Genomic DNA, 21,638 nt, shown 5'->3' on the forward strand with positions numbered 1-21,638 from the left:
CAGGATGCAGTTTGCTGAAAGTACATGTAAATGTCAATGTGTCTCCCCTCTCCTACAGTCCCACAGAGATGTATGTTAGAACATCCTACTCCTTTTGAGAGGTTCAAAGGAGGCGCGAGTAATACAAAGAGAGACAGGAGCTGCGTGTAGCACAGCAGGGACATTGATTTATACACCTAGGGTACCCTTCAAGTTATATACGTATGAAAGACCAAGTAGGATATATGTCAACTTTTATGTTGCATGACTGAAGTGTGTGTCTGAAGTCTATATTTATTGGAACCAAAGTCTATAGTGATCGCTCTTTGTGTAAAAGAGAAACTTAGGACTTTCTTAATAGTAAATTAGGGATTAAATAGATGTTCACCACCAACCAGTGCCTATTTTGAGGTATTAAAGGGGGTTACATGTGAAAGTTAAATTTAACAGAAATGATGTCAAGATCAGCTATTTCTGCTCATACAAAAAGTAGAATGTGGATGCTGAAGGCTTGCCTACAGTACCACAGCAAACCACTTCTCCCATACTTTACCAGGAGAAGAGAGATGAAGTTCAAAGGAGAAAATCAAGGACATAATCATCAGGAAAGATGAAAACAAGATGATAACAATGAACATGAATCAGAACTGAGGATGAAAAATAGTTATAAACATATTCAGTGCGATCATCGACAACGCAACACAGAGTACATCGAGGGAAAACAGCACCATGGAAAGTTACAATAAAACGAAACTGAAAAGAGAAAGCTTCAGTAGGACAGAATTAGTCAGTTATTTTTCTTCCCTTGTCATGTAATTGACAAGGGAGCACATAGTAAATGATACATTTTAAATGTCCAACCCTTAAGCTGTGTACAACTGTGTGGCCGTAGCAAGGTCCTGCTCCAAACCACTTGGTGGCCAACTCTGCGACCAATGGCGTTCAGCCGTGCAAAGCAGGATTTGGTGCAGACTCCTGCCCCAATCTCCCCTTCCACCAACCCCCCACTGCGCATGCGTAAAGCAAGGTAAGACCATCTCTGGGAAGCTTATCTTTCGAGTAGAATCATGAAAAGTCAGCAAATTTATTAGTAAATCACATCTTTATTTTACGTCGCTCATAACTATACCCCTTCTCAGATCTGGACCAAACATCCAGCACTGGCCTTAATTTGCTAAATGCCTCTTATATTTCATAAAGATTCATCAAACAGCGCCAACGGAGATTAAAACCTTTTTCAACCTTTCACTATGGTTCCGTTGATAGATCTGCATGAAACTTGACATACCATGAGTAGGATAAACAGCTTCTAAATTTCGTGCAGACTTGACAAATCAGACCCAGAGTTTTCTATCACCTTTATTTTCAGCATTAGAGAAACCAAATCATACAAGAAAAACACTAGAATCAATTTTGGTACCATTTGGATAGATCCGTATGAAATGTGAGCTAACAGAGTGGGCTTCGCGTACTAATTGTGTGCACTGAAAAATGTGCCCTGTGGAGGGTGGTCTTACACGGGGTTTAGCAACAGATCTGTCTCTGCTGCGCACGGCCTTCCACAGTGAGGGGGGTTGATGGTATGCAAAGTTGGACCAAAGGTCCTTGTCACCTGCAAAGGCCAGCAGCCAATCACTGCAGAGCACAGCCCAAGGACATGCACAAGAGGTACTGGCTACAAGATGGGTAGGGTATAGGGCTGGCTACTGATCAGGTCCTGAGGTCAACCCGCTGGGCACAGTTGATGGGCCATAAGCTGCACGAGTTTAGACACATAGGTGGCTGGTGATAGCGGAAAAACAATACAGATTTGAATGTACCAGTTTGAAAAACACATTTCGAGGAAAAACCTTGGTTAATGGTAGATTTCACTTATTATAAGACTTTCAAAAACTTATTACACGTTGCAGTAATTTTCAACAGTGTGCTTTAAGCATACATTTTCCTAAAGTGACTACACATGTATCTACATTACACAGTGGCAATTGACACTGTGTAGTTGTAACTAAGCCAAAGTTTCCATAGGAAGGGTATTTTTTTTGCTTCACTAATAACTTTGGTGCTGTTATACGAATCTGCAATAAACATTCCCCAAAAAACCCTATCATCTACTTCGACGCCTTCATTGGAAGTTTCATGCTAATCCATCAAGCATAGGCCATGAAAAACGGGTGGTCCTAGGAGTGCAACTTCCCATAAGAAACCCTTCTATTTGAAACAGAAAAATGGCAGAACAGAAATGCACCAAATTTGGAAAAAAATGAGAACTTTACTCAGAAATCGTGTTTTTTTGTGATTTAGTGTAAATCCATTCAACCACTTTTGAGAAATTAGCATTTAAAGAGGGGCTCAGGTGGGCCATGAAGGAGGTATATCCGGATAGGTCTTCTTGCCGCAACTCTGAACAAAATGCTGCAGCCACAATTACGGGACTCGAAGACTCAGTCCTGAATGCCTAAAAAATAAAAAATAAAAAGTTCATAAGGGAGGAGGTGTGAGCACACCTTGGCCCTCAGGGCCACGTAAGGGTTGCAAAGGGAAACCCTCCTTAAGTCAAAAAAATAAAAAAACATTTTCAGGGAGCTGGTCCCAGTGTGTCATCCTCTGTGTTAAAGCAGCTCCAGAATCTGTAACGCAGGACCATAAAAACATTTAAACAAAATACAAGGGCCTTATCGATTGGCTGTGGTTAGGTCCAGGACCAGCCAACCCTTGCCCACTACTGAGGGCCATACAGAGTGATTGTCAGGTCACCTTGATGCCTTTGGATGTTTGCAGCGCGGGATAGGTGGCTGCTGCAGGTCTGAGCATCTGTGAGGGCTTAGGATGCAGGGCCTGGCCACAGCAGTGTGCAGCAGGGTCTCTGACCATAGGTTACCCAAGTAAGTATAACTTGCACCCTCGCCATGCACATATTCTGATCAATACTTTTCTTGCAAATGTTGCAGTGATAATATCAAAGATGCCATAGAAGGTGTCATCAGTGATATAAAACAGAGTAATTAGCTGCGCATGGCGAAGGCACGCGTTATAGTTACTTGAAATAACTCTAACTATAACTGCTGAATTTCTAAGGTTTTGTGCGAGTAAATTCAGAACCTAACTATAACGTCCCAGTAACCTTTGACTTTTTCAGTGCATTTCTTTTTTTTTTTTTTAGCACGACAGACGTGAATATAAGCAGCGCCGTGCACAGCCTTTGGCCTTCCTTCTGCATGCACTCAAACCCAAGCTGCGCACTTTTTTTCAATTTTTCTCTGGATTCGCTAATCCACTTGAGGATTTGGATCCATCCGTGGATCTGCAGATTCATGAATCAGACAAAAAAATAATAATTGGGCAATGTGTGCCCACGAGAGGTCCCTAAGAGGCCCCTCTACGTGTGCTATGGGGGTCAGGTAGTGGTTTCCTGGTTGAAGTGTTGTTAGCCAATCATCTCTCAGCATGAGATTCCCCGGGATTCATGGAGTCTCCCCGTGCCTCTAGATATAAAAATTTGGATTTCCTTTAATTTCTTGAAAACTGTTGAATGGATTTACACCAAATGACAAAAAGGGCATCTTCTTGACCAAGAGCTACCTTTCTGCCAAATTTGGTGTAATTACTTTCAATGGTTCGGCCTGTACTAGTGTCTAAAATCCCTATGGGACTTAAGATGGGAAACACACTTTTTTTTTTACCTCCCCCCCTTTTCTCGGCCCCGTTTGACAGATGACCCTGAAACTGTCCATGTACAACAAAACTCCACAGGACACTTTTTTTTGGAGAATTTCATAAAGATTCGTCAAACGGTGCCAAAGATACAACCAAGTCAAAAAACACTTTCTATGGAAAATAGGTACTAACTACCTACTGTTGACCGCCAGAAGGTAATTAAAAAAATATGTATATATATATATATATATATATATATAAAAAATTCTAACATGTTTCAAACTTATCAGTAAAGCATAAAGTGAGCCTGGTCACCAAGCAGAAAAGCATGTAATTTCTTGAACATGTCAAGGATTGCCAGCTGTAACATTATTCTTTACACATCCAATATCACAACTGCACACTAGTCTGATTTGTGTACGCTCAAAGGTAATGAAAAAAACAAATGTGTCTATATGCTATGGCAACTTTTATGTTAAGATATCTATCAATAAAATTAATTGGTTGCACCGTTGACAATATTATCTTATAATGTTTTTATCACTTATGGTGAAGTGGTGCAGATATCCTGGCCCACATTCAGGATGGTCCAATGTCCCTTCTTTGTTAAAAATTCAACTCAATTTCATGCCCCAAGGCTCCGCTCACACTGCTTCCTGGTAACCTCAATTCTCCAGCCAGACTCAAAGTCCATCTCCTTGCAGCTCCCCTCACAACTACCTATTCAAGGCAGCTGTCATGAGGGCTACCACTGACAACACTTTTCCAGAATGAACACGGTAGCAGAGAGGAGATGGGCTAGAGGAAAGGCAGCAGATTGGGGAACGTTTGGAGGAAAGGCCTCTGTCCTCAGAAAATAAAACAGCACTTTCCTTATGTAGGAAAACAGTGTTTTGGTAGCTAGAGATGAATAACCAATCTTCCATTGGAAAACCCCAAGATGGGAGACAACCAGTGGGAGAGGAGGGGGCTGCTCCTGGGCAATCCATAGAGGGAGTATAACTGGAGGTGCTGGAATAAACTCTAGGTCTACGGGATCCAGGTAGAATCAAGCATGGCTACTGCTGAACATTAGAGATTAGTAAAAGAAACGGGTCCAAATACTGCTCTGACCCAAGTACTGCTTCTGACCCTTAGAGACCAATGAAAGGAATTGATACAAAATACTTCTCCTGGCCCAGTGAGGGGAAAGTAGTCCAGATACTCCTGCTGAGTTTTGGAGACTAGTGGAGGCAACCAGTTCAAATGCTGCTAAGGATCCTTGGAGACCAGTGACGAGAATAGGTCAAATACTGCTGTAGAACACTGAACAGCCAAACAAGGAGATGACTACAAGAAAAGATATGATCATGAGTGAAGTTGATAGTGTATTGTCATATGTTTGACGGGGCACTGGTACACTAGAGCTGTGCCGCTTGGTTTGCTGTGTTCATGAGTTTAAGATGTTTGCACCATAAGAATTATGTTAAAGATAATAAGACAAACAGAAATAACTTGTGTTTTATGACTATTTGACCATGATTTTTCAAAAGCAGGTGCTTCAAAAGGACAATTGAAACATCTCAGGCCTTACGTGAGTGCACAACACATATTTAAAAACCAGCAGGAAGGGTGGCTGACCTGAAGAAAGCAGTTGACCCGTTTGGGCTTATAATTTGACCCAAACTTCGCAACTTGAATTCCAAGGGTAGACTTGAAATTCAAGGGTAGATGAACTTTTACAGTTCTATCAATACCTAATTCATTCTATTTTTAGCTATATCCAGGGTACCTAGTGAATAAAGAGACTCCTGAGGGTATACTCTGAGATATTTTTATTTCGTCTGGATTATTGCTTCAATCCTGTAAATTCTTGTCAAAGAACTCTTGCCACCGGTTGAGCCCATCAGACTGTTATCCACCTACCCTAGGGCGGACAGATGTTATTATGAAGCATACAACAATAAGTCACCAGTCATAAACAATGTCTTGAAATGTAGTTTTTTGGGTTGAGTAACACATTTTATGTACCATTAATTTGTTTATTAAAACTCAATGTAATCAATATTGAGGTTGGATTACATACATGAAAAGTGATCCATTCTCAAAACACAATCAGAAAAATGCCGGGTATGTGGTCTAACTCGTTGTGAGAAAGCCAGTGTTGGCATACTCCAGACACTAGATCTATGCTGAAAAAGCACTGATGGCAAATGGATAGAATGTAATGATTCAGATTTACAGACTAGATTAGCGTGAGAAAGTGAATTATTAGTTGGAATGGATGATAGTCTTGCACAAGTAATAAAGGGCCTAATTTATATGTTTGCAGAAAGGGTACTCCATTGCAACAGTGATGGAGTACCCTTCCCCCAACATAATGGCCCGTTCACTAGATTTAAAAGCAGGCAGACCATTGGTGTAATCATGGAGAAGACTACTCACTCTCCACATTGGTAACACCCCTCCGATGGCTCGAAAGAGTAAGGACCATTGAAAATAGGCCTGTATGTCCGCTCACCTAACTTAGATGGGTGGACATACAGGCCAATTCTCACTTCCCATCACTGCCAGGAAAACCCTTGCAGTGAGGGGCAGTTAAAAACTGTAAAATGCCACCATCGGCATGAGAGATAACTCTTTGGGGGTTTTGTTTTTATAAAAGAAAAAAATGTTTTTGGTTTGCCGTATGGCTCCATCATGACTGACGGAGCCATAAAGCAAAGTTACAATGACCTGATAGGAACTGCCTAGATAATGGTTCCTGTCAATGCATCAAATGTCCACTGGCCCAAAGGACATTTATAAATTAAAAAATCTGGACCTCTGCCATAGTGTAAAACACCCCATTGCCCTGATGGAATGCGGCCCCACTGCCAATAAATGAATTGGGTCCAAAGTCACTAACTTGATAAGTTCAGTCAAAGATTTCAGTAATTTAAACTTGAGCTCAGCAGCTGGTAGACAGGCTTACTGGTAGACAGGCTTACCTCAAGGAAAAAGTGCATTTAAAGGTACCAAAACAGTTTTAAAAAAAGTGGACAGTGTAACAATAAAAATCCCATGCTAATTTATAACAAGCAAATAAAATGTGATGAACAAAATGATACCAAAATAGCAAAACATCCAATAAGGAGAATGCAAATATGAATTTTTAAAGATTGATCCGAAAACAACACCAAAAAATGCAAAGGGAGACCAGGACTTAAACACGATTTGAGGATCACCGGAATGCAGGTCAGATAAACCCAGTAGATTGGCCCTGTTAGGACCTGGTAGAAGGGAAGTTTGAAAAAGTTCATAAATCTCAATCTGAAAAGGACCTTGTTATTTTTCAAGGAAAAACTCCACGAGGGACAAACCTGATATTCAATCCAATACTGTAGAACTGCTAATCAGAAACTTTTTGTGGTCAGTCCCCTTGACATTCTGGGGCAAAAATTTTGAAAAAGTTTCCAAACTTCTATTGGTACCCAAACAACCACAGAAGTCCCTCATAATGCAAAGGGAGGCACTTAAAGCTTTTCAGGGTGTCATGCAGAGGGCAACAGCAAAGTCAGTGTAGGTCCACTTTCCATTTGTCAGCTAGAATCTTTTCACAGAAATATCCTCTTCAGGTTTTTTATGTGCCAAAGGATTAGCTTTATAATCCTTGAAGATCTTTCTACAATAAGGTTTCAAATGGAGGGTCCTCCAGACTCCTCATGTCCTTCTCACAGGTCACAGATGCCAAGTGCAGAAGTTGACTTCGAATCCTTGCACAAATACAGCAGTGTTTTAATGGCAGTACCTCGGGGTGCGACATTTATGTTAGCCATCAGCTAGTGGGTGGTTCCTCAGCACTCCCTTACCAATGGGATGAAAATTCCCAAGGGCAGCCCTACCCTCTTTCAGTAGCTCCTGTTTGCTTTACTGCAAACAGGCCTACAATGTCATGTGTCAGGGCATTTTGAAGATGGAGAACATCTTCGGTCACAATAAATTTGGGCTCTGATGGCTGGAGGCATGTGCGCGAGATTCGTTGGGAAATCATCAGGGTCCTCTAACACTAAAATCCCTTTTAAAGCAGGCACTGTAACCACAACAAACCCAAAGGCAGGAGTTGAACAGGTCAAACACAGAATGTGGTATCAACAGGATACCCATAGCTACTAGCCTGAATATTCTGTAAAGTTCAGAGAAGTCATCTCTGCCCATTAAGGTCAGCTCCTGGGAGGCATTTCACACCTCTTTCACATTGATTCTCAAGCTTGAGCACAGGCTAGGAGCTGAAAGAGGTTTATGCTAATTAGCCTTCTAACATTTCAACTAGGTAAAGGTTAACTCTGTAAAAGTTACTTTTCCCTCATATTTATTAAAACTCAGACTCAGCCATTCAATTGGATTTTGAACAACTATTAAAAATAGTGGTTATTTTTCTAGCTTTTCTAAACCCCAACATAAAGTAAAAATGTAATCTGTACACATGCATAGGACAGATAGGCCTGTTACACTGAAATTAGCTTTTAGCTTTTAGGGCCTTGTCACTGTAGGGACATGGAAATATTAATGTTCTACAAGTTCCCACTTTTAAATACTGTGCACTGTAACATGTGACCTATAAGTCCTGCATAGGGGTGATTTACTAATATTTAAAAGGGATGTCTTTATCTACCAAACAGGATGAATAGGTCACACCGCAGGTTTTACACTGCAGACCTGAAGTCATGTTTACCTTTGTCACACTAGTGAATGGCACAATATGTGTTGCAATTCACAGGTGACATTTAGATTTTCATGCCAATGGTGTATTTCCACACCATATACTATGGACGCCTAGAAAATTTTAAAGTTAAATATGCAAACCAGGGATCAGATAATTGAAGCATATACAGTGGTCACTCGACCGCAATGACCTTGAGTGCAGAGACTAAAAACCCGTAATTTTCTCACAATTAAGGAAATTCGTTATTAACTATTGAACAAGATGATAGCTTTCTTTAGTTGAAGTCAAAGAACAGCAATAAAAAGATATGTAGAGGCGAAGGACAAGAAAAATTAAAACATACTACAAGAAATTCCAAGAAGCAACATTTTGAAGCATGCACTTGAACTAGAAAGAGGTGCAATCATGCCTCGTTATTAATACAGTTGCAACACAGCAGAATCTAAATGTTCAAATAATTTCCAATTAATTTGTACCACTTCTACACAGATAGGGAACAATTTAATAATGAGTAATTATGATATTCAAAGAACAAGAACAATGACACACATATTAGAACAATCCTGAAAATAGTCCCTAGAAGATGATTCTCCAGACAAACAGAAGGAAAGCAATGTGCCATAGTGTCTCACAAACTACTAAGAATTGTACAATGCTTATTTGTGATATGGTCACAATAGTGAATAAAACAAACTGCAAAATGGTTTAGATATTGTACAATAAACATTATTTTAATCAAAAGACTTTTAATAAAGATATGCTTTTTGAAATATAAAAATACTGTGGATGTCATTAAGCAAGCAGTTTAACACAATTCATTTTAAGGCACTTAGTTTAAACTTGTAAGTTGAAAAACATTTAGGCCTTCATTATAAGGGGTGCAAGAATACTGATGATGTGTAGCTACACCCAAATTACTGATACCAAGAATACCAGCAATTGTCGGATGCTGAAATACCACTGTAATATTTCTTGCAGCCAGATCTCCATCTTACAAATAGAGAATTACCGTAGGATTCAGTATAATCACATCCAATTCTTGAGATAATTTGACTCGTTTGGCCCTTTTCCACCCATAGACTTGACTAGGTTTTGGCAAGAACCAGATAATCATAAGTGTGGCATTTCTGCATCTCCTGCAATTCACCTTGAAATGGGAATTACATCGAAGTTGGACCGTGGCCTTAGCTTGAAAACAGTTTGAGGTTGAAAAAACTGGATTAAGTTCAAACGTTGAAAGTTACCATGGCTTACTATTACCACAACTTGGCCCTAGAGTGTGATCTGGCTAGAGACAGTTAGAATGGTAAATAATATGCTCAGGAAAAGTAAAAGCAAGACAAATAGGCTGCAGGGGCGGCTCCTCTGTTAAACTTTGTTTATTATTGTTTTTTTTTTAAAGGGGCGGGGCCACGGTGTGACGAGCAGTGAGAGAGCATGTGTGTTTGGCTGGCCGTCTCAGGCCAGCTAAACACACATGCGCAGTAGGCTCTCTCCAGACCAGCAACACAGTTGCTGTACTGGAGAGAGCATGCACAGGCTCTCAGTCTGCCTGGGAGCGCCCTGGCTGGGTGCTCCCAGCCAATCCTGACACTGCTCTGAGCAGCTTCAGGGCAAGGCAGGCTGGGAGCCTGTCCCTGCAGCCTGAGACTGAGGAGTGGAGCGACGGTGAGTTAAGGTAAGTTTTTTTCTTTGTAAAAAATAAAATTAATGTTTATTGTCCCCGCCCATCTGTGCGCCGCCCCGCCCCTTCTGTGCCCCGCGAGCCGCTGATGTTATGACCAACTCTAGGATGCACTTAGAAAGCAGTGTTTAAACCTTTATGTTTCAAATGAGTTGTAAAAAACATACCCTGCTTATAATTTTTAACAAAATGTTTTAAAGTATTTATAACTAGGGGGCTGATTTAGACCTTGGTGGGTGGAGTACAGTCCATCAGGGTGCCAGGCGACAATACCCGGCGCCCCTGCTGACAGACTACCATACACCAGATTTAGAGATGGCGCCCAGTCCAACGCTTATCTCCGTACACTGAAGAGAACCGAAATCATGGTAGTCCCATTCCATGTACTAAATGTACTGTAAAAGCAGCTGTCCGTTTTGACAGCCATTCATCAAACGCTTCACTTTTTTTTTCTTATCAAAAACAAAACTTTGGTTTTAAAAACAAAAAACCTACACCCAGGGAGTTTTCTCCTAGAGTGCGGGAGGTTATTACAAATTTTGTTTCCTGACGCTCACTGAAGGTTTTTCTGGTAGTGAAAGACTGGAAAAAAATAAATGGCACCATCCACCCTGAATAGAGTGGGCGGTATAATGTTCTTGGCCTCTACTCCGTTCAGCCTTTGAAGGAATTATTCAGTCGACTGAGCCAACGGAGGTTCTGTACACAGGATACTTAAGGTCCACCATCTGTAAATGAGGCGGTTGGACTAGGAGTATGGAAACAGAGTATTCCATTGCATACCCTGATCACCAAACTCTAAAGGGGAACTACATGTTTCCAACTATTCACCTAAATTCCTCTGAAGTTTGCACACTTCCTCACACTGATATCATGTTCTCCAAACTAAACTACAATCATGCATGTGTGGGGTATGAAGTGAACAAACAGCTAGAAGTACAAGTAGAAAAGAGCGGAGAGAACAAACTATTTAGTACGACCTTACACTGTATTCACTCTTTACTTAAATGTAACTTGATCCAGGACAGGCAGGCTCTGGACCAAAATATATTTACTTTCAAATGTTCGGGGACAGACATATTTTTAATTCAGAAAATGTATTTGAGTATTCAGGTAACAATATGGCTGCTAGATGTTTAATTAGTGCACAAAAATTTCCAAAGGCTAGTACATTAATAATAATTGCGGCATCTATGATCTATTCCACATTTAACTGCGGGCTATTGTGTAAGGATTCAAGCATATCCAAGTTATGTTGTTCATTTGTAGGCACATCAGATTTCTATCATTTAAAGCACATTAAAAATACACTCACTGATTGTGGTGGATTCTTCGTTTTAATGGATCTACCAGTCGAAGGGTATCTCTGATAACTGCAGTTTTGACTTCTTCATCTACAAGGCTTGGGACAGACTCAAACACCCCTGGAGCGAGCTTCAAGGTATAAAGAACAAGGTGTTACAATATTACAAGACATCAAAGCCAACATTTATCTTAATTCTGTAAAATCCTGTTGACAGTCACAACTGAACGATAAATAAAATGTAAAGAAAATATAGTGTATGATATATTGACAAATGCTGTCTTCTTTCATTTGTTATAGTATCTGAATAAATATAAACTGTCTCTATTTGAAAGAGATTGAAAATTCAATTTAATAATTTAAAGACCTTGTTTACAATTACACAAAGGTAAGTGGACACCGAGAACATGGAAGAAGCAGGCTTCAGTATTTGTTGAGCTGACCATGTAACCAGGCAGAAAGATAAAACAAAGACCTGATATCTCAAAGATCATTGTAATCGGGTAACATTTATGTAAATCAAGCATAGGCAAAGCTCATAGATCTGGTGTTCCTTTTGGCTTTGTCAATAGCTGTTTTATTTTGTCATATTTGTTGTAAAACTTTGCTGTCAGGGGAGATGCTTGGCCTCCAGCAATATACGCCAAATCAAAACAAAAAGGCTAAAAGTAAAAATATATTTTAGGTCTCAAAAAGTAGATATTAACATGGCAGTCTCTGCGAATGAAGGGATATACTTTGTGTCAATATGTGCTCTTCTACAGAAGGATGCTGTCGCTCTCAAAGAAGTTAACTAACTAATAGTTGAAAAGGGCTGACCCACTGTGCCATGCTGTATGTTGGAGTGAGCATAAGAAAAATGTGAAAGGCACAACAGTAGGCCAATTGATGAAAAGGCCTGGCTAAAAGCCCCATAAGGATAAAATATATAATTTTAGTCAAACTCAAGGGTCTTGACCAAAAACCACCATTGTAAATTATGGATCTTAAACGGAAGTAGCTGTAAGGAGACATGAGAGGCTTTGTAAAATTATATTCATCTGTGGTTTCTATCTCAAATATTTAAGGAACTAACACTGTGGTTTCTACAAGAGACAAATTTACATTCTCTGTCTGGTAATCTCTACTTTTGTGTGCCTTCCAAAAACAGAAACTCCTCTACCTCTGAAAGTTGGACCATTAAATGCTAAATCTGTTACCTGACTCTCCCAAACTAATTCAACAAATGTGCCTGTTCATAATAGTAGAGTGAATCGAAAAAAAAGTGCACCAGAAAATTATGAGTAGAAAATAAATATTAGTTCGAAAAATGACACAAAGTTCAGTTACTGCTTTATAGGCGTTTGATGAAATGCGATATGAGGCAACCTCTAACCACATAGCCTTAACACCTATGTCCTTAATCCCTTATCTGTAACCATAACCTTTACACTCCAAAACTGTAAACCATAGCCTTGATACCCAACACCTTAACCATTCTACCCTTTAGCCATAACCCCTAAGTCTCATCACCCCTAACCTCTTTCACACTGGCCTTACTTCAATATATTATAGGACAAACACTTTGGTACATCTGAGAAGGGTTGTGTATACAAATGTTACTCTTGACGTTTTGAGGCAATACTGTCCACGTACTAAGGCATACATGTATAAACCTGTAGTACCAGAACTTTAAAAAAAATGTAAACAATGAGCAGGTTGGGTGGGTTTTTGGAATTTATGGTGTGAAATATAACGTGATGATAGGTATTTAGAAGAAATAAAGTTTATGACGAAATGATGGGTAGATAGTGAACCTATTCTTTGCACTGAAAGAGAGGTGGTAATTGGATGGTTAAGAAATAGAAAAAATAATAGTGCTCAACACTTTTCAAAAAAGAGTTTTCACATTAAGGGAACAGAAAATGTACTTAATCGCACTCACAACTTGAGACAGACATTTACATCAAGTACATTTGAATGGCCTAGTTTTCACCCAATATATGTTTCCTAAGCACTAAATATCTGTAGCTATACTTCAGTTACAAATTCATGGTTCAAAGGTTCTCATGTCAGATTTTATCTACTCATTAATTTTGTAAATTCTGGACTTATTATAAGCATCCTTAAACAATCCTGAAGAGGATTAGGCTATTTTCAAGTGCCCCCTATTACAACCACTAATAAATGCAAAAATAATCAAATGTAGATTTTCCTAAGCATTGAATAACAGTTCAAAGATGATGGCATCAAGAGTTCTGATTCATGCCAATTTACTATGTCATTATACTAAGTACAGCACTTGTTAGCCTTAAATATGATCTATTATTGCTATCAGAAATACCCTTGCTTCCTGGGTCTACAAATACAAATATAAGTGCATCTAAGCTGAAAGATAAATATGAGCTCCAGAGAAGAAGCAATTAGGTGAAATTTCAATATTAAAAACTAAACCTTCTCCTGCTAGGTTATATAATTTAGAGGCTACTCATTCTAATAAAGAGTAATAGATAATGGTGAGGGCACACCCTTCCTTGTCCTGGCGGTCTTGATGAATTATAGAAAACAAAACCTTAAGATAGTGCTAAGGCTGTGTCAGGGAAGGATGAGTCATCAATCCACTTTTCTGTAAGAAAGGCTATGTCTAGGTAAAAGGAGCTAAGTACATTAAAAGATGTTGAGCGAGTGTTTAGGCAATGATCTAACTTCATGGGGGTAAGCTGATAACTGGGATTTAAGATAATGGTGGCCATGGGGTTTAAAGTGACCCGCAGGGTGCTACTGAAAGGAAGGGTTAACTATGGTCAAATCTACCAGCCATGTGGTAGTTGGAACATGGGACTGGACCAAGCAGGCTAGAGGTGTTTCTCGTTTGATGGCACTTAGGGCAAGATGCACAAAGCCATTTTGCTTTTCTTAATGGTACGACTCGCTATTTCGGGCTGTTAAGAAAAGCTAAATGGGCTTTTCGGATGTACGAAGCCATTTAGGGAATCACAAATTGCTATTTCTACCCAGTAGAAATCGCAGTTTGGGATTTTCTAAATAGGAACTCACACATGGGGATTACCTATTTGAGATTCCTAATCAGATGTACAAAGCGTTTCATAAATGTGAATTGGGCATTTAGGACATGCAATTACTATTGACTTCAAGTCAATGGTAACCATGTGCAATTTAAAAAAAAACACCGAAAGGTGCTTTTTTAAAAGTGCAATAGCACGCACACACATGCCCTTAGGATATATGTGTGCTCTACAAGTGCACCACTATTTTGGGGGAGCATCATGGGGGATCCTGTGCCCATAGCCATCCTTGGTTTTGCACTTCCAAAATAGGGATTGCCCAATAGGAAATCACTATTTTGGAAATGCAAAACCGTTCCAATGTAACAAATGGCATGGGATTTCTTAATTGCAATATCCAAATAGCAATTCCTACTTTGTAGGAATTGCTATTAGCAAATCTGTATTTTGATACATATCATTTTGCATTTCCTAAATAGTGATTTCTATGGAGTCGCTATTTAAGAAATGCAAAATTGAATCTACGTATATCTGGTCCTTACTTTCCTGGAGGAGTGATAAAAGTTTTGCATCCTTACGGGAAGATGTGACGTAAAATGGGCAATGTTCCTGGTGCTCGAGTGTCTGCAGTATGCTCAAACGTGTTTGCTTTTGGCACTAAAAGTGATGCGCTCGCTTTTAAATAGGGCTTGGGGCGGTCTCCTCTTCGAAATCCAACACCAGAGTGCTCACTTAAGAAGATGGTGCCTGTAGTTTGGGAACAGTGGAGAAGGAAACTCAATGTTCTCTCTGCAAAGCAGACTGGATAGCAAGTAAAGTTTAAACATATAAAATGTGCAGAAAAACAGAAGATACAAATCTTGTAAAATGGCAATGATAATGAACTTTTAAAACAGCCCTCCTTAAATAGGGCAGGGTAGTCTGCTCTCTGCAGTCTAAAACGCTAGCAAAAACTCTTTAAAAGATAACACCTCTATTTTGGGACCATTGGAGAAGGAAACATGGCTGATAAAAACAACACTCTTTTCACAAAGCGAACCATGAGCAAGGTAGTTAACAACAGACACAAGGTGTGTGCAGGGCAGAAAAATAGAAGACGGAAAACCAGTAAACTGGCAATGATAATGAACTTTTAAAACAAATATCAACAGTTGCTGCAAAATAGCAGGTGCCCTGAAACGTACAGAGGAATATGTCATGAGATTCTGCCCACAATAAGATATAGATTAATGTGTACAGATAACAAAATATCCCATAATAGAGAACCTGAAGTTTTACTAAGAGTATCTCCTGAGCTGTTCATAAGACCTGATTATTCTGGAAACAGAACTGTTTTTGAAAACAGTGCATTTCACCACCCTCAAAACCATTTAAGTTGCTCTGGGGACAAAATAGGATTATAACTGGCTTAAGAGAACTTTTTGCAACCATCCTTCAAAGAACCACCAATAGCAGCAAACAGGTGACCTTGCCAGCCAGCCCTTTGGCAGGACTTGCTCCTACCTGGAGATTTTTCCTCATTTAAAGAACTGCACCCGGTCAGCCAGTCAGCAGTGAAATGAGCTACAGTAAACTTTTTTTTTAAACTTTAAAATCTTTGTGCAATATTAATTTTCTTTATCAGATTTGACACTAACAGCAGACCTGTTGGCACACTTGTTGCACAAAGATCATTGTTACAGCACCACTATAAAGATGAAAGTCAATAACTGGAAATGTCCTTGACATTTTTCTACAGCCACAGACTTCAATGGGTTCATTAATTTTATGTTTCTTGCTGCTATTTTAACCAGCAGGATTTTCTATGTATATTTTTGAAATGTCTTACAATTCTGATGAACAGCTTCTGTGTGAAGGTCATTTCTTAACTGAGTTTATGGTGCATTTCGTTTCCTTCATGCACATCACCTGTCTTTACGCATGCTTACTGAAAAGAGAGCCAAGGTAAACTGATTAAGTCTTGAGCTCACCTTTTTTTGTGACAAGATGATCTGAATGTGTATACGCACCTTCAACCTTAATCTTCTCTGGCACTCCTAAAAGGCTCTTAAGTGAACTGTAACTTCCAAATATTCAGAGTTTATTAGATCCAAACCACTAAAATCTTAACGGAGCAAAGAGATAATAAAAATATAACTACTGGACAGCATAGGGGCAGATATCCATTATTGCTTCCGAGTTAAGGTCTTACATTAAAATATCCTTTCCTATGGGAGTATGCAACTACAGCAGATGACAAATGTTCAAGAAAATGTCTGTGTAGATGAAAACCTCTGAAATGTAAGCTCTGGGGCTGAATGAAGCTTGAAGAAGCCATCACACTGTAATTTGGATTGAAGCTCCCTAGAGAAAGGTACATTTACATTTATTTTATCATGGGAAGCTAAATTCTCTCAAGTCATTGTCAAGCCTCCTGAAAGGAGTCACTTATCTAGATTGCGCTGAGTGAACTTGCTGTGTCTACGGAGAGCATCCACTGCTTTATCTGAGTCAGCACTTATGGCTCCTGCACAATTCACAGCACTTATTCAACGCTCATCAAGCAGTTGATAGTCAACACTTCACAAAGGGCTATTGGATAGACACCAACAAAATGTGGCCACTAATTGGGCCCTCCTTAGTTTTCTGCTTATGGTCATGAGAAACTAAGCAAATGCCCTCAAGATGTTTTGCAAAACATCTAGCAAATGATGGCATCCCAGATTGGTGAAGATGGTTGTGCCCTCTAAGCTCTAAGGTATCACACAACATTGAGGCCCTATCCTCTCAACACTGGCACACTTTTCAAGAAACAGACACTGAAAGCAGGGCAACTACATCGGGTGTGAAATTGTTTCAATTAACCTGGTCACCTTTATTTTTGAAGTCTAGAAGTTGTAGTGGTGATCTTTCTAGAGCCCAAGAAAATAAAAAAAAAATGAAGAGGAAAAATATTAATAACAACAAAAACAACAACAACAACAATAATAATAATAATATGAATACTAATAATAACAGTAATAATAATACAATAATGATAATAGTTACTTTAATAATACTACCAATGTTAATAACTTGTTCTATAAATCGCTGAACGTTGCACCACAGCAGTTTCCAAGTGCTGATGATAACAGATGTCACTAGCACCCAATTCAAGTTTGAAGGCTACCATACTAGGCTGTGATCTCAGGGTGGTGTCTTTGTAAATACTGTAAAGGGCAAAAATATAGCTGAGACTTCAGCAGAGGACATCTTATGTATAATAAAAGGGACAAACTTGTGGGTGGCCATCTGATCTTGAACAGTTTAAACGACGGCTAAAGGGCTGGTTTTGGCAACAGTTTACTTAACTGTGACAAAGCAAAAATAAATTGTTTACCAATAAACATTAGAACATAGCTTTTTTAGAAGTTAAAAGAATGTCCTAAATATATGAATATTGAAGCTTCTGAAGCAGACAAAACATTGCATGGACCTAGGTGGGTTAGAGGGAATGCCCAGACAAGAATTAAAGCGACATGTTGATGATGAATAGGACAAAAATGATTTCAAAGGCAGCGAAGACTGTTTTAATTATGAAACTGTCAAAAATACTGAATAAATCTAATGAGAGTTATACTTTCAAAGTAGCAGATGAGCTATTGCTTCCTTTCCGCTTATCTACTCCCACCCGCTCCTCTTTCACCTCACTGAGCTGCCTGCTGCCTTGCTTCTTGCTGTCCGCTGCTGTAGGGGGTCCCTGATGCGGCGACTGTGCAGTGTGTCTGTATTTAGAAAACGGGAAAGCGCAAAGTGGGACCTGCACAATCTAAGACACCGAGGATACCTATAACACACCAAAAACAATTAACAGGTTTTTAGCATGGGAAGTAGGGTGTTTATATCCAAGGAAACTGAGTTGCGAGAGAGACGTGTGTCGCTTGAAGACGAAGCTTCAACCCCGGACGAGCAACCTGATGGAGACCTGCGGACTCTCAATAGCACAGCACAATCCCAACAGTCTCCTCAATACTTCACTCTCCCCATCTCTTTGGGGTCCGGCACCTAAGCGCCAAAAGTGCCTATCAACCACCGGTGACACAAGGGAGTTCCCACAACTCTCTGTTGTGTGTCCAGTTAGTGTAAGGGAGAGATCAGGGCCAACATTTACTTTGGTCAGTAAGTAAAAGAGGGTTTGCCAAAACAGGGTTTAGTCCAGTGACAAGTATATAAGGCATGTCAACAAGCAGGTAATCTACCATCATTTCCAGACTGATCTGTGTTAGTTGGAGGGGAAAGGATGGTCCATCTAGATTGATAGGATGCATACAACATGATGTAATTATGTCAGGAACATCTGTAATTTCTCAAATTCTGGTGGAACAACACATTTTCGCTTTGAATTGCCATCTATGCCTTGATATCTCAGCATGATTTCAAGAGCGGTCATAGTTTTATTTCTAAATAACGAGGAATTCATTTAATAATATGTTTAGGTAACTTCATGCACCGGTCCCACAGGTTTGATTATTCAATTACTGCTGAATTCATGTTTTTTTCACTAAGCTTAGATTAGCTGGTTATGGAAAAGCAAGTCATGCATCAGGTTTGAGATTCATGAATACAGAGAAATTAGAGCTTTGTTTGTGACTGAGAATGATGAGAAAAGAGAGAACTGGAGTTGCCTTTGAAGGAGGTGTCAAGGTTTTTTTTGGGGTTTGTTATTTGTGTCAGCTCAGGCTATTGTTACAAATACACTGCACTGCAGAGGCTGAAAGGGAATTACTCATAGTAAAGTTCTCATACAATTTAGTGACTTTAGATTCAGAATAGAAGAACTAATTTAGTGGTACCTTCAGAATATGGATGTTTAGTGTGGCCCTGATACATTTGGAGGTAAGCCAGACCAGACATTGCAGTGGAATCAGATGTGAATCCAGTGGGCTAGTGGGAATGTTGAGATTGGCTACTGACTGGAGGGAAATTGTCCAATCAGAAGAAGGAGATACCTATCAGTTGTTTGGCCCTTGTAGCACAGGTGTTTGCCACTAAGAGAAATGAAAGAGAAAAGGAGATGTAGGTTTTGTTGACAATGGACAACATTTCAGATGTTCGGTATGCCAATCCATGGGAGGGCAAGATTAAAAGTTCTAGGAGGCTTAACTGAAAAAAAACGTTTAGTACTTTTGAATGAATCATCAGATATCACTAAAGCCACAATATTTCCACAGGATGTAAAGTTCCGCAGCACATTGGAATTCTTACTTTCCGTCTTATCTGAAAAAGTGTGCGCTGATTATGAGCATCTTTCAGGAGATCATCAACCAGTCGCAGCCAGTAGAGGGAGATTTCTTTCCTTCTTGTCTGACAAGGTGGATATGTTTTTGTTGGAAGCCAGATCAGAGTCTTTGGTGATCTAAGCATTTAATTTGATTAGATGGGGCACGGAGGTTATGTGCTGACACACTTTGTAATGATTAAGAGGGTTTGGTTGCAAGCTAGGAGATACAACATTGGTTTGACCTTAGTAGCTTCAGTGTGGTAAATGCAGCTTTGATTCTCAACAGCGTGAGAAATGTTTGTGGATTTCTATTTCTGATCCCTACGTATTTGTAATTGTAGGAAAATCCAGCTGGAAATTTCCATGAAGTTATTGTTTCAGGTCATCTTTAGCTCATGGGTAGTTTAACTGTGGGACATCTTAGATTTTCTGAAGATCTTTTATATAGGATATTTAATCTAGGGCCAGAGGTGAGGGGGTTGGGGCGTCTTTTGAGATTACCTAAAGGACAAACATCTTTTGTTTTAGAGTTACATTACCCATACATTGGAGATCATCAGAAAGCATGTGTTGGACGATATTTGAAAAGTAGAAGAGCAAGGGTGCAGGTGTTTGTCTGACCGTCTATGAGCATCTATTGATATATTTTTCAGACCGGAATCTTTACCAATGTTATCCAGATGTGTTAAATGGGTTGTGAAGAAAGAGAGAGCATTTTCTGCAAGGGGTGCTATTTCACCAAAAGTGTTTACAATGAGAGGAAAATTGGGGGGACTTCTTAGATCAGTTGATTGCTTTAATATCTCTGTGTGCATTTTTATGTTATCCTCTATAACAGTGATACCCAACCTTATGACTTCTGTGGATCCCCACTTTATCATTACTGGAACCTGGGGAACCCAACTGAATCATTATTGGAATCCGGGGACCCCTCACTGAGTCATTACTGGAAGCCGGGGACCTAGGCCTAAACACTGTTGACGATTTGAACCACAAAACAATACACAAAAATACAGAACCAAGCATTCCATCAAACACATACACAGATGAAAACACATTTTATTTAATTTGCAAACAAATAAAATAGAAAAAAATAAAAGTGTAATTTTAATGGGAGAGTTGGGGCATTCCTAAATGTAATTGAAGCCACACACTGTCCATACAATATTCGGTTTGATACAGCTGCGCTGCTCCCACAAATCAATCTGAGGATACACATTTAATTTCCAGCCTCCAATTTCAAATTCCATGACATTTTCAGTACATTTTAAAAAGTTCAATTCTAAATTTAGCTACTTTTCTATATACTTCATTAATCTGTTTATATTTGTAAATTTTCTAAGCACTCACAGACTCCCTTAGGAGGCTTCGCGGACACCCAGGGTCCCCTGACCACAGGCTGGGAATCACTGCTCTATAACAGGCATGAAATATTGTGGTTCGGGATGTGAGTGGCACAGTGAGCACAAGACCAATGCCTGGGCATACCCGTTGCATTTAGGGTGTTGCACTGAAGTAAATAAAAAAATAATCCAAGACCGGTTTCACTCTGATTGGGGCTTTGCTTGAATTAATTTCAGCCATTGGCAATTACTCGGGCCACGTCCAAGTACATCATTATTTTGCACATCATGCTGCCTCAGTTCGGACACATCCATATGGATATCAGTCTCCACCCTGCTTCAATTTGAAGAGTCCAAACTGAGCTGTCAGACCAGATACTCCCTGAACTGGTACACAAGCAACCCACGACCGGCTTCACCCGGCTTGTCAGTGGCGGTAGTTTGGTTCCAAAGGCACATTAAACTCAGGATCATCGTCATGCTTATCGCATCAAACTGAAGTATACAAAAAAGTGATGGGTGGAACACTTATGAACATGCTCCTGAAGTTCTGAACATCATTTAGCTGTTGCTATCCATTGATTCAACACACCTATGCATCTCTGAATCATGGAAAAGGAAGAAAATGAAGATGCTCTTCTCATCCCAGTAAACTCAGATCATTTCACCTAACTGGGGTGATAGTCAGTTCCTACATATTTTTTGAAAGCATGACTGAGTATCTTGGTCTTACTAGTTTTTCAACCC

The 21,638-nt window shown here is 39.6% G+C and overlaps 1 protein-coding gene across 2 annotated transcripts in view; it reads right to left on the reverse strand.

Annotated features, from left to right (window-relative positions):
* TTLL11 (tubulin tyrosine ligase like 11) overlaps positions 1 to 21,638 on the reverse strand; it is a 490,512-nt gene that overhangs the window by 218,748 nt on the left and 250,126 nt on the right. For both annotated transcript variants that reach the window (XM_069241682.1, XM_069241683.1), the window contains one exon: positions 11,317 to 11,435. In XM_069241682.1, the coding sequence (XP_069097783.1) occupies positions 11,317 to 11,435 (119 nt within the window). The remainder of the gene's footprint in view (positions 1 to 11,316; positions 11,436 to 21,638) is intronic.

The sequence above is a fragment of the Pleurodeles waltl genome, chromosome 6 (genome assembly GCF_031143425.1).
Source record: "Pleurodeles waltl isolate 20211129_DDA chromosome 6, aPleWal1.hap1.20221129, whole genome shotgun sequence".
Lineage (NCBI taxonomy): Eukaryota > Metazoa > Chordata > Amphibia > Caudata > Salamandridae > Pleurodeles > Pleurodeles waltl.